Raw genomic sequence first — 12,284 nt, forward strand, 5'->3', positions numbered from 1 at the left:
ACTGTTGTATATATATATTGAAACTATAGTTTCACAGGTGGGGTAGGTTATCATAGTGGTTAAAGCATTTGCTGCTCAAGTCAAAGACCAGGGTTCAACTCCCCTCACGGGTACAAAGTGAGAAGTCTATTTCTAGTGCCCCACTCTGGAATATTGCTAAAGGGGGGCATAAAACTAAACTCACTCACTACAGTTGTACAACCCTTGACACTGTAGAACCAATAGTTTCTGCAGACAGTATAACTGTAAATGATGCACCAGCACTTCTTTTTTCATTTTACAGTGGCAGATGTCATAACTGGCATCTGTCCAATCCGGCAAGTTGTTGACACTGGCATAAAATCTCAGTCAAGTCTGTGACTTGTAAATTTATCACCAGCTCTACAATCCGGTCCGTTGTCTAAAGCGGATTAATTCTTCAGTCCCATTGAGAGCCAGTTTAGACACCTTCCACTGTATTACTTTTGGGGACAATTATTAAACAGTTTAGAATGAATAATGTTGGTTATCAGAGTATGTCAGAAATAAAAAACTGTATTTGTGAATTGCATCCAAATTGAATGCTAGTTTACCTGAAAGAAGTGTTTGAAAATGTAACAGTTCCTTTAAATTTCCTCAATAATATTGGAACTGAAGAACCTACCAAACATTAACCTATCATTAGGACTATGGCAAGACCTGTTTCTCTTTCATGCCTCCCTTCCCTGTAGGTTCTCAGCTATAGTAATCAAGTAGGGCTGCAACCATTCACCCAGACCTCAGTTTGATTTGACTTTCAATATTCGACCCTCATGTTGATCATTTTCAATTCACTTCTTCATACAAGTATAAAACATCAGATTCTTTTACCTCCCCCAGTTCACGTGAGTCTGCCTTTTAGTGTGAAAGCCATCATCCCATTGGCAGTGTCTGCCAAAAACAATTCTTTTTGGATTATTAGTCCAGCATCAAAATATCATTTTTCGCCTTATTTCATCGCTCGAGACTGCCCAAGGCAAAATAATGTTCTCATTGTGTGGAAATAATTTAAATAGATATTTAAATATCAAATCAAAATAATAATAATGGATATCAAAAATCGAAACTAATGCATCAGATTCGATTTGCGATGAATCGAAACGAATCATTGCAGCCCTATGATTCAGTATTACCACACTGTTGAGACCACATGTTCATAGACTCCAGCTCTTAGATTTTCGAAGCTCTCTTAGCGCTAAGATAGTCGTAAGTGCCGTACATTAACATTAACTTACGACTATCTTAGCACAAAGAGAGCTTTGAAAATCTATGGACAGTGACAAGCGCTGGCAGTCGGTGTGGTCAAGATATGCAGTAGGGGTGACCGGGCCGAATATGTCATTACCTGACTGATGCTATGTCAACATTTGGCCTCGGAGTAAATACTTGGTTGATTGTATTGCTTTTACTTCATCCAGACAATTTTCTCATGTCCTGTTTCTCACTTCCAGACATGCGGAGAACTATGAAGCAGTCTTCCTATTCCAGGGGGCTCTGGGAGAGTCCTCCAAGAGGTTATATGTCAGAGGTCAAGGGTCGTATGATGGCAAACATGAGGCTATGCTCAACATTTAGTCCATCAACGTGTATGTGCAACATGTTGCATAACAGTGCTCTTGTACATAATCAGCAGTGTTTGCATGGAATCTAACCAGTTTTCTTATCAATATTGTCACTTATTTTGACTTAGCAAGCTTTAAACACAGTAACTCTAAAGATACAAATATTATGCACAATGAATATTAAGATACCTTATTCTGTCCATATCTGTGTAAAAGTTAATAAAAAAAAGTAGGAATTATGATTTATACAAAATGTACAACATGAAGGATAACTGCATTTAGCATGCAATCAAGAAAAAGTCGTATATAAGATTGTATGGTTTTTTCTATCTGCCAGCTTCTAAAACACTAATCAAAAAAGCCGGTTCAAACTTTTGAATCCTGACGAAACCTGAAGAATATCCTGGTTTATTTCAGGACAAGTGTAACAACTGGGTGTGACTATTTATTGCATTTAGCATGTAATGAACAAGAAATGGTTCTCTATAAGTTATATGTTATATTTACTATGCTATTTAAAACAGCTGGTTCCATCTTTTCAAATCTTGGCAACACCATAAGATTATACTGGATTATATCTGGAAAAAGGTAGCCTATATGCAGTGGGATAAACAAATGGTACAAGTAATACTTCAATTATACAATGTTTTCTTTTGGGGATGAACTTTTCAACACTGTCTTTGAATTTGAAAATGTGGAGTCATCTGTGGTCATCTGTAGGGCCCTGATTTTCAGAAGAATTGCTGGAAACAGATACATGACTACCAACACATTTAAGGATAGATATAGCCAGTTGTCTCAGACTAGTGAATATCCACAGGGACTAGTTGGTTTCGGCCACATCTTTTGAATACATTCACCTTTTATCTGACATAAGCTGTATACCAGCTTGGTATACTGAGAGCATGTTGCAGCGTACCAGATGCTGATGTGATCTTTCAAAAGGATCCCTATGGATCAGTCGTCATAAGGTTCATGTTTAAACGTTTGCAGTTTATTGTTCACATTATTATGTATATATTCAGCTATTTATTGAGGTTTGTTGTTTCCAAGGCTTAATATCTGTGATAAAACTTCACACTTTAGCAAACTTCTACAAGTTCTTGACTTCTGACTGTATTGTATTGTTTGAATAAACAGACATCATTATTACAGTGAATGTTCAGTTTCTACCATCTTCGATATCTCCAGGGTATATGATCCAAGAACTCTCCAGTATAGTGATGGAGATATCGAGGACGAGTTTCTTCTATCCCATAATATACTGAACAGCAAAAGAAATGCAATATTTTTGTCAAGTTCTTAAATAGAAGACATAAACATGAATGCTTACTTTGATGAGATTTCATTTTTTAGAAACAGGATTTTCTTTGCTGTTCAGTATGTTACGGGATTGTCAAGTTGAATAAAGCGCTGCAATATTTCAACCATATCTTCACTATGACAGGTAAAACGTTTAGAATAGATAATATAGCTAGAGTATCACAATTTGTGATATTAATACTTGCATTTAACTTAAAATTATATGACTGTGTGAAAATACAATATAAAAAACAAGCTATAGATTGCCAACAAGTAAAGGGTGCGGTGGGCAAGCTGGCTAAAGTGCCAGGTTAGTGATCCAGCGATGTTGAGGTGTTGGGATCGAGCCCACCTGTGACCGGGTGTAAAAACCTTGGAGTCAGCTTTGTGTGCAGACTCTATCCGTGTTGTCATAACCCCTAGTGTACAGTACACAACCCTGTGCACTTAAAAGAACCCATTGGTATATGACCAAATGGTGGCCACATGAATACATGCAAACACTTAGTTGCGGATACAGAAACATGCTCTAAAGTTGGACAAAATACTGTCACTGTGTCCCAGGCCACCCAGCTGTGCATTGGGTACCTTGTTAGGATGAGAGAGCCACAATAAACCCTCTAGTGACAGCAAGTGTTGTATACTCCTAAGGGAGTGGAGATTGATAATACGATGTGACATTGAGACTGATATCCAATGACTGAGGGGAACAAATACCAGTGCCTTGAGTAAGCACAAGTTATTCTAGTTCATCCAAACGTTATAAGGAAACATATTCTGCAATTAAAATACATAGTATGAAAACTACTTTGAATGAAATCCATCAGGGGGATCACTCACCCTGTCATGTGTATAACAAAAATATTCGAATCTTGCTCATCAAAGGAAACTCTTTTCATACCGCATAAAGAATTGTAGTTATAAATCTATGAGCAAATACTGGCAATGACTAATAACATATCCACTGTAGAATAATGCGGGGCATGGTATGTGAGCTGGCTAAGGCGCAAGGCTAGTGATCCAGCCAGGTTGAGGTTTCGGGATCAAGCCCACCTGTGGCGGGGTGTAAAAACCTTGGAGTCAACTTAGTGTGCAGACTCTTTCGGTGTTGTCACAACCCCTAGTTTACAGTAGACAACCCTGTGCACATAAAAGAACCCATGAATCCGTTGGTATGTGACCAGATGGTGGCCACATGAACACGTGCATAAACCTAGTTGCGGGTACAGCAACGTGCCGTAAACTTGGACAAAGTGCTGTGACTATGTGTCCCAGTCCACCCAGCTGTCAAGTGGGTACCTCGCTAGGATGAGAGAGCCACAATAAACATGGTGCGCCTACTGGCAGAAAGAGTTGTATACTCCTCGGGGAGTTGAGATTGAAATACGATGTGCTGTTGAGATTGACATCCAGTGATCGAGGGAAAAGTACCAGCACCTTGAGTATGCACTAGTGCATGGATATGTGCGCTATATAAATCTCCCATCTATCTATCTATCTATCTATCTATCTATCTATCTATCTATCTATCTATCTATCTAAGAGACAAGAAAATCATATGTTATAAAGTCCTTTTATTCCATAATAAGTATATTCATGAAAAGCATATATGTGTGAAGTAAACTTAGTCTCAGTATTGTTACACTCCTCTATTGAGTCTAACACACCTTAGAAGTAAGTTGCTAAGTTTACTTAGACTGGTGTGAAGGTGTTCATGTGAAAATAATTAATTCTTTTTCAGAAGAAGGCCTCCTTGGGGTACATATATAGCTTTAAAATTTCCATTTTAAAATGCCTACGACATTTCATGTTCTATCGGTCCCTTATTCAGGCGGCGGAGATATATGGGCCCAGGTGCCACCCTCAAAAAGAAGTTAAAACTGGTAAAAAGAAGGTTTCAGTTTCAGTTTGTAGGGGGAGGAGTCTTCCAAGTCAGCGATACTGTTGAGCTCCCTCCCCCCAGGCGGTGGCTTCTACTTCCTCTGCACCTCCCACTGAAACTGCACAACCCTTAACATTAGATTTAATATCCAATCTTTTGCAGCAGCAAAGGCTTCCGTACACATTCTAATTTCAGACGCGATACCAAGAAACACTTTTGGGAGTGAAAATTTATTCTTTCAGATTCAAATTTGCAAATCTCACCCTTCTCAGCTGCAGATCACACCATGACATGTGTGTACGTTTTGTGTTTTTATGTATGTGTTGACAAAGGCACACATCAAATGGCTGACGAGACACAAGTGAACACAGTTGTCCGGTAAGCATTAACTCACACTGTCAGTAAGTAAGCCTTCTGGGTAATCGGGCCAGCTCTCAGTGGAAGTAATAGGGAATGAACAGAAAAACTCATCGTCATCAGAAACATGGAATCTGAGTATGTGAGTATACTAAAGAAGAAAAGTTTCGTATCACAAAAAACGGAAGGCAGGAATTCTGGAAATACAGAGTCCATGTAGACTGGGCTCGACTTTACATAAATGATACTTATTTTTTTATATGGGTATGACACATGATACACCAAGTCTTTGAATGGCATTTAGAAGTGATACACATAAGGAAGAGAGCATACAGATGTCAACTTCACCAGATCAAGAAATAAGTGTATATCAGTACCTGAAACTCACTTCCTAGTGATATAGAGAATACTGAATGACCATTTTTGTTAAACAAGTTAATGATTTGGTATCAAACGAGTGAAAGTGAGTTTGATACTAAATCTTTAACGAGTTTAATAAAAATGGTATTTCACGGAAGCGAGTTTAGTATTCTGTTTATTACTCGCCAACATAAATTCACAGAAACTGCGACGAAATTGCCTACAATGTGAGGACTCAGCTTTCCATAGTCAAGCAAAGTCTAGTAAAATCACGACAGCAACATTAGCATTGCGACGTCACAACTTTGAACCACTTTGACATCATACGTCAAGCGGTATTACACTAGTGTAATATTGCTGTATAACTATTACACTACAGTATCTTCAATAGGCCAGTAATAAAAATCAATATGATACAACCATGAAGAATATGGTGATTGGTGGTTGTTTGGAATGACAAAATCAGTAACAAACTTTGACCCATTATGAGGACATGTGATCAATAGGGGCCGTTCATTATGTGAAAGGGGTGTGTGTGTGTGTAAGGTGAGTGGTGAAGATTATATTTATGGAGAAGCATTAACAGTGTGAATGACTTCTCCCCCCCAACCCCTCCTCTACCCCTAAAAACTTAAGGTGGCCCCTGCCATCTCAGATCAAAATAGGTGACCACCCCTTCACATTCTGACAGCCACCGTGAGTATACTTGTAGTATCAATGCCTGCTCGAATTTGCAACTACGAGTTATCTCATAGCTACATCAGTGGTATTTTAAAACATATTCAATGTTTATACAACAGCAATATTTTATGAATCCTAATGTCATGATTTACACATGGCGCCAGTCTTGTGACAGAATCGTATAAAGTCCACCTCTATGTCAACAGATTTCTTCTTATGAAACTTGAGTGTGTTAACAAGGTCGAATCTGAGCTCGGCCACCACCTCCATATCAACGTTCCAGTCGCTTGCCTTCTTTGTGATGTGCTGGTGGCAAAAGACAGAACACATGGACTAGTCATCTACAAACAGTGCTTCACAATGGTAATGTATATAATGACCGATGCAATAGTCGCATTGGCACAAAATGAATGGCTGATGTAAGGAAAATACTCACCTCCCTTGTTGATGTCTTGTGCAGGGAGTAGACAGCATTGGAGGACAGGTCAAGACCAGCCCTCAGGAACTCCATATCAATACCTGGAACATGAGTGAAGGAGTGAGTGAGGGAGGGAGGGACCGAGTGACAGTCAGGTCACATTGGTGATTTACTTTCCCTGTTACATCAAACAAACAATGAAATGTGTGATATACTAGGGGTTCAAAAACATGTTGAAAATCAACTTGTCACAGGGCAAGCGACTTCTAGAGAGTAACTTGCCATGACTAATACTCCTCTTGCCATGGTTTTATGACACAATGCGTGATGTTTATTTTTTTCCTGGACTATTTATTGAAGAGTGATGATTTCACACCCTACTAGCTCAATTTTATTATTATCATTATTCTTATTATTATTGCGAACATTCATAGCTTCATTATGAGCAGATATGAAATGAAATCCAAGATTATTTGCAAACTTAAACCATAAGTGGAAATTATCTAGTAGTTAACGGACACGTAAGACACCATTATTTGATTGCCCGAAATGAAAACTGACTTTTCCCGGGCATCGGGCGATGGGATTTTTTAACCCCTGTATACTGGAAAATTAATGGCAGGAATCAAGAATATTTTAAGGAATATGCTATGTAGTGAAAACCCAAGTTCATTACAATGTCAGTACACGTTTTTATCAACCAGAACCCAGGTAAAAGACATTTCTGTAAATGGTATAGCAGTGTTCAGGCAACAGGGTGTAATCCTACCTGCATTGTGCTTTGTCCCAAAAGGTGGGTTCATGATGACAGTGTCAAACTTCTTGTGAAGATGACAGGTGTTCTCAGCCAATGATCTGATGTCCTGTCGAACCAGGTCAATGTTTTCTATCTCAAATTCCTCCATGTTTTGCTGACAAACTTGTAGAGCATCATCATCAATGTCAACGCCCACTACAGCCCTGGTAGGGAGAAACAAGCTTGAGTGGCATATGGTACACAGGAATTGTCAGGTATGAATGAACGACTCCTCTAGGTTTAAAACTTGCGTTGACTTATTACTCCTATTGATCCCATACCCTCCATCACATGACAGTTGCTTCACTCACCCTGCTCCATGCATGACAGTTGCTTCACTCACCCTGCTCCATGCATGACAGTTGCTTCATTGACCCTGCTCCATGCATGACAGTTGCATCACTCACCCTGCTCCATGCATGACAACTGCCTCATTCATCCTGCTCCATCCATGACAATTGCCTCATTCACCATGCTCCGAGCACGACAGTTGCTTCACTCACCCTGCACCGAGCATGACAGCTGCCTCACCCTGCTCCGAGCATGACAATTGCCTCATTCATCCTGCTCAATGCATGACAACTGCCTCATTCACCCTGCTCAGAGCATGACAGTTGCCTCACTCACCCTTCTTTGTGCATGACAGTTGCTTCACTCACCCTTCTTTGTGCATGACAGTTGCCTTACTCATTCTGCTCTGAGCATGACAGCTGCCTCACTCATTCTGCTCTGAGCATGACAGCTGCCTCACTCACCCTTCTTTGTGCATGACAGTTGCCTCACTCATTTTGCGCTGAGCATGACAGCTGCCTCACTCACCCTTCTTTGTGCATGACAGCTGCCTCACTCATCCTGCTCCGAGCATGACAGCTGCCTCACTCACCCTGCTCTGTGCATGACAGTTGCCTCACTCATTCTGCTCTGAGCATGACAGCTGCCTCACTCACCCTTCTTTGTGCATGACAGTTGCCTCACTCACCATGCTCTGAGCATGACAGTTAGTTCACTCACCCTGCTCCAAGCATGACTGCTCCAATGCTCAGCACCCCACAGCCTACACCCAGGTCAGCTATCAGCTTGTCCTCAATGTCATCGTACCGAGTGTGGATGGTATGTAGCATACAACCTGGACAAATCAGTAGTAATGTCACAGGACGAAATATTTATAAATATTCTGTGTTTTTATTCTTTAGTTTTAACTGAATTAAACATTCAGTTTAGCATATTTTCAAACACTATATACTTAACTCTCCAGTTTCTCTAACCCCTTTCTCTCAGCTTACAATCAATCTGAGCACTGCCACACAATAGCCAGCCCAAGTGCGCCACTTAGCGTCCCTTTGTCATAAACCTTGCCAGCTTACTAGCTGTCCCGTTTAAAGTTTGCTGTCTATTAGCAGTTGAGATTTGACATTTCTTCTGGTCACAAAGCACATTTGGATGATTTGATTTGGACATTTATTTTGTTGGAGCTGTCGGGATCATTTCCAGTTTAGTCTCTTTCAATACTTTTTGTGGTTGTACATATTCATGTCATGCGTACAGTTTGTATATGCTTTGATAATCAAGTCAGCAGACCCAGGTCCACATACTTGGTGGGTTCAGTGTATTTTATGCATTATGTAATGATTACTTGATAATCAATGTATGATGTTAGTTTGTTTCTCCATGTGATATGATGTGTACATAGATATTTGTGTTCTATGTATGAATTTAAGTATACTAGTATATGGAATCTGCTGTCAATTAAGTGTTGAGGCAATGTGTATGAAATGGCTCAGCAACGATAATATTCTGTAAATGGTTATACATATACACAGATTATATTAATGACTGATATTATCTATCAGCATATACTTACGTTGTATCTAAAGGATGTTTTAATTGTTTCAGGGTTTTTTCTACATGATTATAAATAAAGGCCATATTGCAAACACCACCGTGTCTGTTCACATATTGAGACAAGCCCAGTTTCAGTAATGTTACTGGCACATCCTCAACACTGAGTGTATCATATCACAATTCTTTTTCTAACGACATAAAAATCATTTTTCCACATTCAGTAGCAGAAAGCCAAGACTGTGAAGGCAAAATCAAACAGATGGTCCACTCTCAGCAATATTATAGCAATGAGGTGGCTGTCTGTAAATAATCAAGTCTGGACCAGACAATCCAGTGATCAATGTCATAAGCATTGATCAACGCAATTAGGATACAGATACATGTGTCAACACCACAGTTCAAGAGGAAAGACAAAAGTGATGCAGGTTTACATCTTCAGTTGAACCATGAACATGGGTATAGTGCTGAGAAAGAGGAACTCAGTCAAAACTGGATTCAAACATGTCTGTACTGTGCTAGCAGTATTTAATTCTGCTTGGACCATCATTAAAGGCAAATATACAAACATGATTATTATACAGTTATTCATAAAATATTGTATAAACATTGAATTGAGTGATTGAAGTATACTGGGGTATACATACGAGTACAACATCAAAGATGTTGAGGGCTGGAGATCTGATTTTACGTGACAATGCTTCGTCTCACACTTCCCCGTTGGTAAAGTCTGCAGTACATCCATGTGGCTTCACAGAAGTTCCTCATCCTCCATATTCACCTGACCCGGCCCCAAACGACATTCACCTATTTGCAAAATATTGAAGGAACATCTCCGTGGAAAATGCTATGCCAGTAATAACAAGCTCAAATATGCTGTGCTCGTAGGTATACCCCTGTATGCTTCAAGGACCTGTTTTTCAAACTAGTTGATCTATTTGAGTAAAATAACTGGAAATACTGATGAAGGACACTGTCCAACACTCCTAAGATTAGTTGGTGTCACCAGTCTAGAAGTAATGTAGGCCTAGAACGTTTTTATCAGCCCTCGTATCAGGCATGCTGCAAAGATACTGGTAGCATGATCAAGAGATGCCAACCCCAAAGTGTTGCAAATAGTAGTTTCAACTTTCAAAATTAGTAGTCTGACCATAAAATTAGTGGTTAACTAAATAAACAAAATTATGAGGGATTTTGAGGAAAAAATGAATGATATTACGGTCACATGATTAAATTTTTCCGCCAGAACTAAACGTGTCAAATCGCAAAGTTATTGAAATCAGCATCGCTAATATTACGTTTGTTACTTGCAATCATTCCAGTTCAAATGTGTCATTAAATACGATGAATGGAAGTTACATTAAGACCGAAAATGTATTTCATCTGTTGAAAATATATGTTTTTGTCTATATATCCGAATTTTAATGCAATTTATTAAAATTTCGTAGGATTTCTAGTGCAATCGTATTGGCGAAGTTTGAAGTTAAAATCTGTAGCGACTACGATAAAATCGTAGAGATTGGCATCTCTGCATGATACTGGTAGCCTGACCTGAGTACCTGCAATATGTGGAGTGGTGGGATACTGCTCCAGCACCACTTTGGGTTTTTCAAACACATCAACATCCTGTAGGTGGCTCTCCAGCTCCTTAAGCTTCATCTTGGTGCGAGGCATGGCGGACTGAAACACGGCAATGATTGCTTCAGTGTCGGACAACAACACTAAAAGAAAAAAGTAGTCATGACACATGAGCAGAATGTAAAGTTATTCCCTGGACAGATGAATTTTCAAGGTATGGTAGCAATCAGCTGTTCAAAAGATCACCTGACACATGCAAATGAGCCACAAGTTCACAAGGTCAGAAACAAGTGTGTCCATGTCATGCATTGATACAAGCCTGTCTCTATAGCAATCCTGCGGCTATTAACATGACTTAATTAGGGCTACTTAGTTGCTGGTGAATCAGACAAGGACCAACACTGAAAGAACAACTTCTTTACTCAGATGACATGTTTCCATACAGATTCTTGTATCATTGTCACGCAAGATGAGTCAGGTAAGAAAAGAATAAATAATATACAATAAATAATTGACAAAAACAACAATAAGTCAATAGGGAAGCACAGTAACAATGAATTTAGTTTATGCAGCACTTAGCAATAATCCAGCTATATGGTGGCGGTCTGCAAATGATCGAGCCTGGACCAGACAATTGAGTGATCAACAGCATGAGCATTGATCTATGAAATTGGGAACAGAGAACATGTGTCAGTCAAGTCAGCAGACTGCCCACCCAATCCCGTTAGTCGCCTCTTACGACAAGCATAGTGGCATTTTCTGGCAAGCATGTGTTGCTGAAGAACAATTTAGTATTCTACGTTCTACCCCGGGCCTTCGTGGATAAGCGGGTTGTTAGTTCAGCAAGCTAAACGTCGTGTTCCTGCCAAGGCATACACCGACGTTTAGCGTGTTAGGAGTGATTACTCACTGTGCACCCATTGACAGGTGTTCACAACAGAACAGTTGATAGGATACCGTATTACAAAGTGCGGTATAACATTAATTTAATATCTCAAAACCTTGAAGCATTCCTCACGGCGACTCAAAATAACACGACACAACTAAAGCTCTGTCTAAGCAGTCGTCGTTTCGACAGTGTTTCAGTACATCGTTTCGCTCCACGAACAATTACTAGAACGAGAATTATTTATCAGTGAGATTCACTTGGTATCTGGCGACATTACTTGTTCGAAAAATACTAAATAGTAAAATGGTTGTGTGAATCGTTTACTGCTCTAACTACTGTTATTTCCGTACGGCATATGCATTGTGATGCTAGAACACTGTTCCTGGAACGGACATCTTGGAACAGAGTTGTCTATCATCGGAAATACAGTCGTGCAGGATAACTAAGTGATAAAACATATGTTATTACATACCTAAACTAGTAGATTGAAAAATCCATAAAATCACCTAGTGAACAGCCCAAGAAACGTTAAATACCGGATGAAACCTCTGTTTGGATGTATATTTGATATTTGTTTCTACAACTACATTTCTAATCAACCT

At 39.4% G+C, this 12,284-nt stretch overlaps 2 protein-coding genes across 8 annotated transcripts in view; one reads left to right on the forward strand and one right to left on the reverse strand.

The window, feature by feature from the left end:
• LOC137256071 (deleted in lung and esophageal cancer protein 1-like) overlaps window positions 1-2,734 on the forward strand; it is a 32,772-nt gene extending 30,038 nt beyond the window's left edge. For all 3 annotated transcript variants that reach the window (XM_067793758.1, XM_067793757.1, XM_067793759.1), the window contains exon 37: window positions 1,470-2,734. In XM_067793758.1, coding sequence (XP_067649859.1) covers window positions 1,470-1,593 — 124 coding nt within the window. In that variant the 3' untranslated portion in view covers window positions 1,594-2,734. The remainder of the gene's footprint in view (window positions 1-1,469) is intronic.
• Window positions 2,735-4,439: 1,705 nt separating this feature from the next.
• Window positions 4,440-12,221, reverse strand: LOC137256072 (rRNA N6-adenosine-methyltransferase METTL5-like). 5 transcript variants are annotated; one of them, XM_067793764.1, is made up of 7 exons: window positions 11,704-11,860; window positions 10,775-10,895; window positions 9,863-10,022; window positions 8,388-8,502; window positions 7,350-7,540; window positions 6,599-6,681; window positions 4,442-6,468 (listed from the first exon to the last, which is right to left on the reverse strand). In XM_067793764.1, the coding sequence occupies exons 4-7, from the start codon at window positions 8,495-8,497 to the stop codon at window positions 6,304-6,306; spliced, it is 549 nt and encodes a 182-aa protein (XP_067649865.1). In that variant the 5' UTR covers window positions 8,498-8,502; window positions 9,863-10,022; window positions 10,775-10,895; window positions 11,704-11,860; the 3' UTR covers window positions 4,442-6,303. The 5 variants fall into 5 exon arrangements, with proteins under 5 accessions (XP_067649862.1, XP_067649861.1, XP_067649865.1 ...); XM_067793761.1 differs by lacking the exon at window positions 9,863-10,022 and having other exon boundaries at window positions 4,440-6,468; window positions 11,795-11,876; XM_067793760.1 differs by lacking the exon at window positions 9,863-10,022 and having other exon boundaries at window positions 4,440-6,468; window positions 11,704-11,872.
• Between the last annotated feature and the right edge of the window lie 63 nt (window positions 12,222-12,284).

This window comes from Haliotis asinina, chromosome 11, assembly GCF_037392515.1.
Source record: "Haliotis asinina isolate JCU_RB_2024 chromosome 11, JCU_Hal_asi_v2, whole genome shotgun sequence".
Classification (NCBI taxonomy): Eukaryota; Metazoa; Mollusca; class Gastropoda; order Lepetellida; family Haliotidae; genus Haliotis; species Haliotis asinina.